Here is a 12,534-nt window from a genome sequence, read left to right on the forward strand (position 1 = left end):
GTAGGATAAGTGGTGAGAGAAGAAGAGGAACATAAGAAATAAAAATAAGCTAGTCTGTCATAGTTCTTACTGGCTTTAAATAGCAGTTCTTGCCTAATATGGCTCAAAAGTGGTCTCTAGCACCAGCTATAATTTCTATCCAGCCTTCTCTTTGCTGTGTAGAAACCCTCTGTAATTGTTCTTACTTTATCCGTAATCCACAAGTCAAGCAATTCTAGGGAAAATAGCCAAGGCATAAAAAGGAAGTTGATGGGAAATTCAAGAGGATTGATACTGACTGTTTCTGACTGCCTAAGGGGAGAGTGACTCTGCAAAAATTCTTTTGTGGTGATGAAAAGTAGCAGGATAATTTTTTCTGATGTGTTAATTGTAGCCTGAAGAAGGAGAGGGTATAAAGACATATGGGGGTGCAGGACATGATGTTGCCCAGAGGAATTTTTTATGCGTAGGAGAAATGTGAAAGAACATAGTCTGTGTAGACAATAATTTAAAAGAAAGATGTTACAAATTTCTTGAATGTCTTGGCATTTTCACCTACATGTGATTTACAGAACATCAACTTGAGATGAGAAAATTTCAGGAAACAACTTCATGGAGGTGTGCAAGATTATAGAGATTTATGTTTGAAAACTTTGTTTCTTAGCTCCCAGTTTCTTTAGATGAATGGCATTTGTCTGTCTCATCCTTATAAATCTAGAATAGCTCATTGAATTGAATGAATGCAGAAAGAGATCAGTATTTGTATTTTTGGCTGACATTTTATGAATCTATTTAGGTATCTCTGGGGTAATGAATCTCAGACTTGCTAGTATTTCCACTAATGCTTGGTGCCTTCTTCACCACTTCTCTATGTATCAGGCTTGGCAATACAGATGAAGAAATAATATTTTGCTCTAAGGCTGTCATTGGCGATATTTGATGACTCCATTCGCTTAGATAAGCTTGAATGCATAAAATAAAAGGTTGTTTTTTGTAGAAGATGAATAAATAACTTTATTCTTAGAGCAAGTATCTCAGTGCAATCACAAATCAGGCTTTTGTGTCTTGAGAAGCAAGAATCTGGATTCTAATCTTTACTTATGATTACTTCTTATTTTGCAGCGCTTATCAATCCGAAAGCCTGAAGGCTCAAAAGCCCAACAAAAAACAGGAGACAATGTGAGGGAGAGGATCATCAAACGGGCTGCTTTAGAGTTTGAGGATGGCATGTATGGTATCCTTCAGTTGTGCCATAGGTTAAAGTGATTGCTGACTAGAATAACAAACCCAAATGGTTTGTTTAGAACGGGTTAATTAACATGCTTATTGTCTTTACCAGACCCTGGGATTCTCTCATTTTATTAATACCCAATTGAAATAGAAGGGATGCTAAGACATAAAATATGTGGAGTTTTTATTTCTGGTGGTTTTATTAGCAGTTAAATGTGTCACAAGAATTTCTTGAAAAACTTGGAAAAGAAGCTTTACTTGCACTGTTGGGCTTTTTTTGTCATGTAAAGGATTTGACAGAATGCAATTAGACAGTTCAAATCGCAAAATAATTCATCACAAATATGAGATATCTAAGTAAAAACAAAAGTGCTTGTGAAGGGAATAGTTCCAATCAACTCATAGTACAATAGTAATTTTTAAAAATTTATTAGTTTACCATGAGTGTTTGTGCCTTAACCACTTCTTTTCAGCTAATCTGGGTATTGGAATCCCACTGTTGGCCAGTAACTTTATCAGTCCAGATATAACTGTTCACTTACAGAGTGAAAATGGAGTCCTGGGTTTGGTAAGAATATATCTTGGTCAGAATATATCTTATTATAGTGTTTGTATTTTCCTGTGGCTGTATTTTATTTCCTGCCCACCTCCAACTTGATTATTATATTACTAAAAAATTGTATTCAAATATGTGCTATATTACATCACCATAAAATTCTCATTGTGCTGCAGGGAAGTTTTTTAGGAAATGATCATTTTATGATTATGGTGCTACTTTGCTAAGGATGTCCTTAAGTATGTGATTTTCTGGACTCAGAATCATCAGGAGTTTGCAAGACCGAGCAGTGTAAACCTTATCAAACATAATTTTAAATAAAGCTTAAAGTGAATATTATTTTTACTGTCTTTACTACTAGTCACATGGCTTTATGAAGTTGCAGTTATGACCTTTTTCTGAAAAATGTCTGTCACTTTGGTTAAGAACAAAAAAAACCCCCAAATCAAACAAACCTCTTACTTCAAGGTTGTTTAGTAACTCTAACATCCTTGAACAATATGTCCATCAGCCCTGATACGTTACTTGATGTAAATCATGCCTTGTAATGTCAGGATTTTTTTCTGATAAAAAATAGAATTCTGATAAAAAAAAGATAAAAAAACGCATGTCTGCCATGATCTGTTTTCAGTAATAAGCATTAGAAATAATATGGCAATTATGGATTGTATTTTAAAGGTATTTTATTTTAAAGTTTGACATACATCTGTATTGTTATCAGGGTCCTTATCCACTTGAAAATGAAGTAGATCCAGATCTGATTAATGCAGGTAAATATTTAAATTAAATTTAATTAATGGAAAGTGACTATTCATTGTTAATCTAAAAATTTTCTTTTGACACAGTATTTGAACCCAGCGTCCTGTTTTATTTGATAATAAATATTAATATATTTGTCTTTTAAGTGAAGGCTTCTTTTGATCAATGACAATGTTTAATATTCTAGTTAGAGCTCATGCTTTGATTCATTTCAGTAGCTACTGGGGGAGACTCTCTTCCAGACCAGTCAGTAAACGGTCAAATCATCCTTTCCAGAAGTGAGATTGTTTCGTGCAGCCTGTATGGGAATATGGGTTTGTTTTCCTGCTGCTTTTCACCTTGAGTCTTCTAGAAAATGGTTTTCAATGATTTATGCTTGGGACATGTTTTAAAACATCCTGTGTATAATGGCCTGGTTTATTCCCAACCAAGAATAGAACTCATTTGCATTCAGAGAGGGAGTGGTAGCCAAGGCAGGGGGAAAGAGCTGCCCAGCTGGGACCGGGCACACTGAGGGCGCTGCTGCAGGCAGCTGCTTTTGCCGCTGTTAGCAGGGAATGGCAGTTCTCACATACTGTGGTTGCCCAGCTGTTTTGGGGCATTTCACCTCAGAAGCAGCTATGCAATGTGAAAATGCACATTTCTTATGATTTAGTGCACCTGTCTGATTTCTTTTTGTTTTCGTGGAAAAGTTGTGCCTGTGTATATTCTCTGTTTCCATGTAAAGATACACTTAAATATTGCATTGTGACAAACAGAAGTAGGCTTTGGAACCTTGCTGCTGATGATGTTAATGCTGTAGGTGATAGAGCTGACATTTTAGGTTTTTTTTCATATGGAAAATATACACATTTAATATTTTTCATTCGAGTATACACATTTCATATTTTTTATTCAAATATACACATGCATACATACAAATACATGTATGAGTGTGTACATATGTATCTATACAGACAGTACCTTTCTCAGTGGCTGTTAGCAAGTACAATTAAACTCTGAAAAGTCAAAGGAGATAAAACACTGGCATAAAATAATTTAAATTTAATATCAGTCCAGCAATTGTTCACTGACTTGAAACATTTGCTGCCTGGCTCAACTAAATGATACTTATCATAGTGCTATGTAATTGCCCTGTTACTGTACTATATTTTAAATGTGGAGTTATTTGAGGCCATTTTCTGGTTTGAAATAAAAAATTATTAAGAAATCTACTCCACCATTTCGCCAGTGTCTATGTAATTGTTTTGATACACTCTATGAAGGAATATGTCAGAGGTGTGGAAGGAAAAAAAATATTTAGAAGAAAAAAAAATACTGTAAGTGTGAAATCATATGCATGCACATTAGAACTTAAGTTTTAATATGGGTGTGCATGAAAAATGAACATATTAACAGAGTGACAGTGAAAAAATACCCAAGAACTTCATAAATTCTCTGAAAAAGTTGTGCTGTAACGTGGGAATCAAGATAATCTTGAATTGTTATTTACAGGTGAAAAACATTTTTTAAGAGTTAATCTAGAAGGGATGAACCTAAGAGGTCAGAATGGAACATGGAAATTAGATTATTCTAGTATTGGTAATTCGATGTTAAGCAGCTTCACATGTCCCTCTGAAGCTGCAGTAGACAGGACATGGGATAGACTAACCTCAGACCTACCACCAAAATAATTATTGCTATAATTGCTGAAACATTCGCATGGTTGGATTAAGACCATTCTAGGTGCTTTCCAGCCAAATTTGTAAAACCATGTTGTGCTGGTTTGGACAAATTTGGAGGAAAAATATCCTCTGATAGAAGGCAGGACACAACCACCCCTCCCCCACCAGGTTTGGGAAAAAAGAAATTTTCCTCAGAGGAAAGTGAAAGAGATAAGAAGTATTTCTTTAACAAACAAACAGGAAAAGGATAATAATGCTAAATAATAAAACTTCTCGCTGTGGAGAGAAACCTGAGAAAATTTCAGAGTCCTTCTGTAGTCTCTCTCCCCCTCCTTGGAGCTGGGGTTGTGGTGGGCCCACCTCTGGGGCCTTGATGAAAAATTTTCCTGATGTGTTCTGATGTTGAAACAGTCCAAAAAAAGAAGAAGGGAAAAAACCAAAGTCCCACGAAAACAAAGTTCAATTCTCTGTCTCCCTCCAGATAAAAAAGAGCCACAAGCTGTCTGAAAAGCAAGCAGGGTGCTTCCTCCCCTCTCTACCGCAAGCAGGACGCAGAGGAGTGTGTATCTGTGTCCTTGAACAACCGCTTTGAGAAGTTTCCTCAGTTTTTTTCCTCTCCCCCCTCTCAGGCTCAGTTTAAAGGCACAGAAAGGCACAGAATTAATTTCCGGGCATAGAGCAGCATAAGGGATACACATCAGACGGTCACCCCAAGACAGAAAAAACCAGAAGCTAAATGGCAGAGGAGTAGAAATTAATCTTGTTCTCATTCATTAACTGGAATGATCCAGTATCAGCTCCAAAGTCCAGTTTGAAGTCTTTTAAACATATACTTGATTTTGGCTGTTGCCAAATTTCTCTCTGCAAATGTAATTGTATTGCTCTGAAATATGTATGGGTTTTTCTGTTTGTCCCATTTTCTTAATGTCTCACATGAAGTATATCTTGACTGAAAGGTAGACTACTGTATTACACACTACTGTATTACAGCAGAAATATTTAAAAGTACTGACCTCCTGAGAGCATTTTCAAGAAGTGGGTAATGTGGTGCTCTTTTTACATTATTCTGTGGTCCTAAGCCTGTGTGTCTTTCTTCTCATCATTACCTTACCTTGTCACTTTATCCCAGGCTTCTATCTCCATGTTGCTGCCTGCAAACCCTGTTTTCTCTCCCACTGCATTGGATGGGTGCCCTGTAGGGAAAGATAATTCAGGCAGTCTCAGCAGGTCTGGGTGTTAGCATGGTGAATTCTTGAGAAGTGTGCAGGACCCACGTGTATGACCTTAATTCTATACTATTCTGTGTGTCAAAATTTAATTTCCATGCAAATGGCATAAAATATATATCAGATGAACTCAATAATTAAAGCACTTACCTTAGATCTCTGCTTCAAGTTTTATGGACTGTTCCTCTCCCTTTTCCCATTCTCTTAGTTAATCTCATTGGCTTTTTTCCTTTGTTTTCTGGAAACTGTTTAATGATGTCTTATTCCCCTTCCCCTTTGTTGTTACACTGTTTCTTCTCTATGTCACCTGTTGCTAAAATATTTCGGTTTGGTTTTTTTTCCTCTCAAGTTTACCATGCTGTTTTTATAATTCCACCTTCATCTATATTTCTTCTGCCTTTTCAGAGGCACCCTGTGTAAATGTTTGTTGACTAGACTGATTGAAAGCACAGGCAGAAGAGGAAGTAAAGGGGCCTGGACAGAGTCAAAATAAGACACTGCCAGGTGTGCTCCATTGCTTGACTCAAGCATTGTTCAGAGAACAGTACAACACACAGAAGCACATTTTCTTGTGCCCTTTAAAAAAGCAAGAATAGACTAGACCTGTCATTTATTTTTTTTGTATTTTTCATTATTAGCACTATAAATTGTTCAATCTGATCTGCTTGCTTTTCATTGCAGCCTTTCCGTGTCCTGAAGACTTTATCTTTCTCTGTTTCAAAAGACAGTTACTTCTCACTTTTTCTGTGAATGGAGCAGAAAGCTAAAGCCCATAGATATTTCTTACACTCCGGTGTTCATGATGGCTTGTCTGGAACTGCTGGTGGTCAAAGAGCAGGCAATCTGGTCATTGGAAATTCTAACAAACTGCTTCACAATTCAATAGGATTGATTAGGTTTACATGTGACGTAGTAAGTGTAATCAGGTCCGTAGTTGTACTGAATCCAAAAGAATTTGATAAAAACCTCTTACTTGTTGGTAAATAGCTGTGACTTCATTTGTCAAAGAGATAAAATGCATACATACGTACTGTAGCTTATTTCTTTTGCAGGTAAGGAGACAGTCACTGTTCTTCCAGGTTCTTCCTATTTCTCTAGCGATGAATCATTTGCAATGATAAGAGGGTATGTAACAACACAAACCCTGATCTTTTTGAAACGGGAAAAGAATAAACTCATTAGTATTTCTTTCAAATGTGGTTAGCATTTAACAACCTGTAAAATTGTCATGGACTTAATCAGTGGTGGTTTACAGAGGGTTAGGTCTAACTATTGGAAATAAAAATCCACTGTAACTAATAGATACCATGGTGATGTTTGTGCCTACCACCACCTGGCCATATATAAACACATTTATAACTATGTTTTAGCAACTATTTTTTTGTCATTTCCAAGTATCTAATCTGTACTTGCACGCTGTATATTTTATGTGCTCAGCTTGCAACTGTGATCCTCATTCCACCTCCTTAATGGAAATTCAACGTCCGCACCTGTTTTTTGTTTGTTTTGCAGAAAGGTGGTTGGATGCAAACAAACACTAGATCCTAATGGCTCTGAAAAGATAATGAGTGCATGTAAATATGTTAAGGAGTGTACCAAAAAGCGCAAGTTCAGAGTTGATTGACTGTGCAATCAATTAACCAAACCAGACAAATGTAGGAACATTTTTGAGACTCAGTAGGCATAAAGAGACATTTGCATCAGTGATACATCTAGGGGGAAAACCCCAACTACATCTGTGACGAATGGTTGCTACCTCTGTCATATGCCACCATTTTTAAATTGATGTAATGAGAATGAACAAAAGCTTAAGGTTTGTGGGCTGTTACTTTAACATGATGTGCTAATTACACACTTTCTGTTGCCAGAGGCCATGTTGATTTGACAATGCTTGGAGCTATGCAGGTGTCTAAGTACGGTGACCTGGCCAACTGGATGATTCCTGTAAGTAGGTTTCTGAACTACTGTCAGTGTACTGTGTTTAGGATAACATAAATGTAGCTGAGGATCAGGCAAAGGAGAAAAGGGCAGAATTAGAATGAGGGTTGTGAAGCTAAAAGCACTAAAATAAGAGGATATGTGTATTTTTCCTGTATACTGCTGGCACCAAGCAATCCATTATCAGAAGCCAGCCTTCTAAAATTATGCTTGCACATTGTGAAAAGCAAAACATTACTTATGCAAGCCTTTTTCCTGCCTGTTGTGTCCATGCCTTTCAGATATCATGGTTCTTTTGCTGAGGACTGATGCTTTTTCTTGACAGTGACAACTTTTGTATGGTTGTACTTGGAACAGTAAGTTGAAGGAAAGTGTAAAACAGCATGTAGCTCTTTACAAACTTATTTTTAAAGTCTGCATTATTTTTCTGTGTTTCTGTCAAAAGATTGCAGCATTTCCCTTTCAAATACATTAAGAAAAAGGCAATAATGCTGTATTTAGCCAAACAGACCTTCAGGTTTCAATGATAGAAATATAAGCTTATCCCAGTATTATTTAAGCAGCTGATGACATTAAGCCATTCTTTGAACTTTATGTTTTAACATTAAACAACATAAGTAACTTTCATACTGTTGACAAGTTTACTATTTTCAATGGCTTTCAATATGATACTTTTTGATATGGTTTGTAACAGAGATGTCTAGAAGCAGATTTTCTTATTAACCTTGTTTAAAGTAATGAGGCATATTTCTATCTGCCTGAGCAGTGTTAAAGGACTTGGGAAACCGAAAGATGATTATAGGAGGACAAAAACCCAAATGAATGTCCTGTCTCTTGGAAAAGCGTTAGTCAAACCCAGCAGTCTCTGACTTCTCCAGGAGACCTTTGAGCCTGGAAGTCATGGAGCAGTGGCTGGAGCATAAGGTGGTTTTATGGAGAGGGGACAGAGTCTGACATGGGAGTGATACAAGCAGGTGTGGGAGAAAGGGTTATGTGAAGGGCTATTCCAGGTGTCTGTGTGAGCAATTGTGGGGCATGAGAAGGGGTATGGCTAGGTTGAAATGTGCCTTTCAAGATCTGAACTACCAAAAGATAAAGACAGCATTTTGTACTAGTAAAAAGATTTGTTTACACATACATTTCTTGAAGCATTGAAGCTAAGATTGATTGTAATCTTTCTCAAAAAAGTGCAGATTTACATGTTCTTCCCTCAGTGCTTTATGTTCTCTGAAAGATACTGAGTTTCGTTTTGCATTCATACATATTGCGAAGATTATTTTTTATATCTGGTATTCCTTATTTTACCTATGAAGTTGCCTCTCAGTTCTGTTCAACCCCAAATTTATGAATAACAAGTATGTTTTCAAAACAGGGAAGTATAAAATGCAACTTTCAATACTGTTTCACTTTTTGTTACCTTTGAGATGTATCTTCTTACTACATACTACAGTCTACATCAAATGGATCCTTGTGACTTTTTGCTGTCGTAATTTTCCACTCTTACTAATCTTTGGCTGTTTGAAAATTTCCTCTGCAGTAAGTTTGTATTAACTTTTGAGTAAATGTGCCCAATGATACTTCATAAATCCAACCAGTAGCGTTTCCAAGCAGCAATAATTTCTCTTTGGTTACTTTTATTGAGATCTGTTGGATGGATGTTTCTTAATCTACTTTATTGATGTGTTACTGCTATTCTACAGTACAGGTTTTTAAAATGGGATTAACCAACCCATAGATATTCAGATCTCCCTGCTTTTCCTGTAAATAAGATGATACATTATTGTCAGTTAAATTTAATTATGAGCAAGATGTGTTTCTTTTTTAGTCACAAGATTTGTGTGTGGGTGATACAAAGACTGACTGCTGAAAACTCATAGTGTAAGGCAACTTTAAGCTGTATTTTGTTCTAACACTTTTCACTTTGTTTTTCATTTAGTTTTGGTTAAATATTTCTTATACACTGTAGCTTTTGGATTCTTGTATTGATGGTATTTGCCATTATTTCAGAGGCAAGTAATAACTCTGTATGTTTTGAGCAAGCGCACCATCATGAAGCAGTCCTTTCTGTCCCATAAGAGCTTGCTAACACTTGAACCCTAGCGTGTGCATGTGTGTGTTTACTTGCACTTATTATTATGAACTGAGCTGAGGAAGTCTCACTGCAGTAATTACAGCCCTTTATCTTTGCTCTTATCTGCTGACTTTTAATGGAGAGAAAAATCCCATGAGTAAAGGAAGAAGAGGGTGTGAATATTTTAAGCACATGCAGTAAACAATGCTGTTTGCTTAGCAGAAGTTACTTCCTAAATACTGGCATTTATTGGTAATTTTATTCCATTAAGCACTACTACTTAATGGCTTTCTTCCTCACTTTGGTATTTCTCCAACTAACAAGAGGGTTTCTGAGGAGGGGAAGGAAGGAGGTGGCAAATTTCTGTGAATCCCCTGGAAACAGAGTGCAGCTGGGAGAAGGTGGCGAAGAGAGGTTGAAGAGAAACACTGAGGTCATGGTTATGGAGTAGGGCAGATAGGCCAGAACAGATAGCCCGTAGCTGCTGGTTGCTACTGGATGGATACTACATTTCATTTCATGAGTGCAGAACACAGTATCTGACCTGTCTGTGTCTCAAGCTAATGTCAGATATTGTCAGAATAGCAGGGCAGCTTCCCAGCATGTACAGAGCAGCAGCATTAATTGTCTCACATGAGTTTTTAAAAGTTGGGGGATTGACTGCACAAATCCCTGCATGTACTTGCTTTGTTTGAGTTCCTTTCTACCAGTGTCTTTTTGAAACCCTTGGAATAGAAACGTTTATGAAACAGTTTCTGCTGCCCTTCTGCAAGGGCAGAAGCTTACTACAAAGTACTGCAGCTTCAGCTTGCGCCAAGTACTGCTTTATTTTCCCCATTCTTCCTGAGGGAAGGCACATAACTATGATTGCTATTGTGATGTGTATCAGAGGCTGGACATAGGTCAGAACAAAACACCAGAACTTCTGCCATGTTCCCCTGTGACACCAAGGCTTGTAGATGTGTAGATATGGCACTTAGTACCAACCATAAAGAGGACTGTGGACTGATTAATAAACTGGATTTGTGTAAGTTCACAAGGGCAGATAGGATACATCCAGAGGTGCAAAAGAAGCTGGCCATTTCCTAAGGCAACAGGCTCAAAGCCTAGTGGCCGGAAGTTAACAAGCAGCAGCCTCAGAGATGATACAGGGCCTGACCCTATTTAGCATCTCTGTTCTCTACAAACAATACAAACCAAGAGAATAAACCTTAGCTTTGTATATTCTTCAACTGGAGTCTAAAATTAATGTTTTGATTCTAAGGTAGTGCAGTTAGTTAGCACGAAGAGAAGAGAGTGATGTAATTTGTGCAGGAGGTGCAGTTTGGATACATAAATCTGTATCATTCTTGGGAAGAAAAAAATCCTTAAATTTTAGAATCAGCAGCCTGAGATTTTAATGCTCTAGCTTGGACTAGCCAAACCTAGAGGATTAAAACATTAAGAATGAAATAAAATTACACAAAAATTCTAAGCTTTATCAGAGAAGATTATCTGAAAAAAAGAATTGAGAAAACCTAATTCAAATTCAATAATAAATCTTTTAATTTACAGTCTGTAGAAGTTAGTATAACCTAAGGCTTTAGGAATATAATTTTATTCATTATTGGTAGTTTTTCTACAGAGCTTCAAAGTACATATTTTGCACAGTTTTGGGAGCTTTGACCATGAAGTGAATTTCATTAGTAAAGACATTCTTAAAATAAAAGTTAACTGACAGAGACCAGCCTGCTCTGTGTCTGCATGATGGTTTTTTGGTTTCATTTTTGCCTTTAGCTACTATTTGTTGTGCCAAGCCTGGGAACAGAGGGCTCCACACCAAGAGTTTTTCTTACGTAAAATTATCATTTTTAATGATGGAAGAAAGGACCGGTATCCCAGAATGCATCCCTGAATGCCTGAGAGCACTGTAGGTCTTCTTTGAGGAGCCCTGTTGCAGCCTGTTTGTCACTCTGCTTGAGTAGGAGTGTCTTTGCACAAGGCATATTTTCATTTTTAATCCAAGCCTATTGTCTACTCTCCTAGTTCTCCTAATATATCTGTGGCACTGAATGCAGCTCTGTTTTGTTTCAAGCTGTACAGCATTGCAAGAAAGGCATTTTATATATTAACTATAAAATGGGCTAAAATCGGTATGAGTAGAAAATACACAGGTTAATTATGCTCAATGACTGGGTTTCTCTCAGTAGTAATATGAAGTTGTCTGATGTCTAGGACATGAGTAAGGCTACATCAGTTATTGAACAAAGGAGAAGGATGGGACTTGCGGTTACCCAGAGTCTCCTTGGAAATCTACTTTTCAGCGGGATATTAGTTTAGTATGAAGATGTATTAGGCTTTTGCAGACACATCTTGAAATTAAGCCTACAGTAATATATCAGCTTACTGCTTATCTCCCAACAAACATGTGCGTGAAAGCCCTGCAGAGCCTTTGCAACACATAATTATCACTCTTGCAAGAGTCCTGCAGCCAAAAAGGAGAAACTGAGTGTATTGTGTTGGCTCTACCTCTTCCACCTTTTTGAGGGCTTTTTCTATCAATTTTCTTCATGTTTATTTCTCTTCAGACTGTATGGAAGGAATGTAGGAGCTCCCTATTGGTATTTTATTCATACTCTTAAATTTTCAATGTGGGAAGTGGCAGCTCTGCTTTCTGTGTAATGAGAGCAGCTGAAGAAATTCTGCCTGTCTCAAAAATACAAGCATATGTCAAAGGACTTCTGATCTGTGGGTTAGTGGTGAGAATTGTTACTACGATATGGAACCATTACTTTTGATTGAGACTAGTATTATGTTGGCAGTAAAATTTAATTATTGCATGCCATGCCGTGTGTTTTGGAAGTGGTATGCAAAGGTAAATGGACAGCTTAATTGTCCCATTACACTGAAATAACATTCATCTCTGTAAAGCAAATCCATTTCAATGAAGCATGTCACAGACTGTTTTGCATTGCTCCTGAGATGCAGTTTCTCAGTGTATTCATTTGAATTTTACTCTGTCATTCAAATCTGTTGCCAATGGTTATTTCAAGTTAGGTTTATGGGACAACAAAGGAATAAAATTTGTCCAGCTTTCTTTGCACATATTTTATGCGCCCCTAATTTTCTGAT

The 12,534-nt window shown here is 37.0% G+C and overlaps 1 protein-coding gene across 1 annotated transcript in view; it reads left to right on the forward strand.

Moving 5' to 3' along the window:
- OXCT1 (3-oxoacid CoA-transferase 1) overlaps positions 1–12,534 on the forward strand; it is an 81,199-nt gene that overhangs the window by 46,045 nt on the left and 22,620 nt on the right. Inside the window, exons 9-13 of the mRNA XM_010395207.4 lie at positions 1,102–1,213; positions 1,683–1,777; positions 2,487–2,535; positions 6,467–6,539; positions 7,283–7,358. Of these exons, the coding sequence (XP_010393509.1) occupies positions 1,102–1,213; positions 1,683–1,777; positions 2,487–2,535; positions 6,467–6,539; positions 7,283–7,358 (405 nt within the window). The remainder of the gene's footprint in view (positions 1–1,101; positions 1,214–1,682; positions 1,778–2,486; positions 2,536–6,466; positions 6,540–7,282; positions 7,359–12,534) is intronic.

Source organism: Corvus cornix, chromosome Z (assembly GCF_000738735.6).
Source record: "Corvus cornix cornix isolate S_Up_H32 chromosome Z, ASM73873v5, whole genome shotgun sequence".
Lineage (NCBI taxonomy): Eukaryota > Metazoa > Chordata > Aves > Passeriformes > Corvidae > Corvus > Corvus cornix.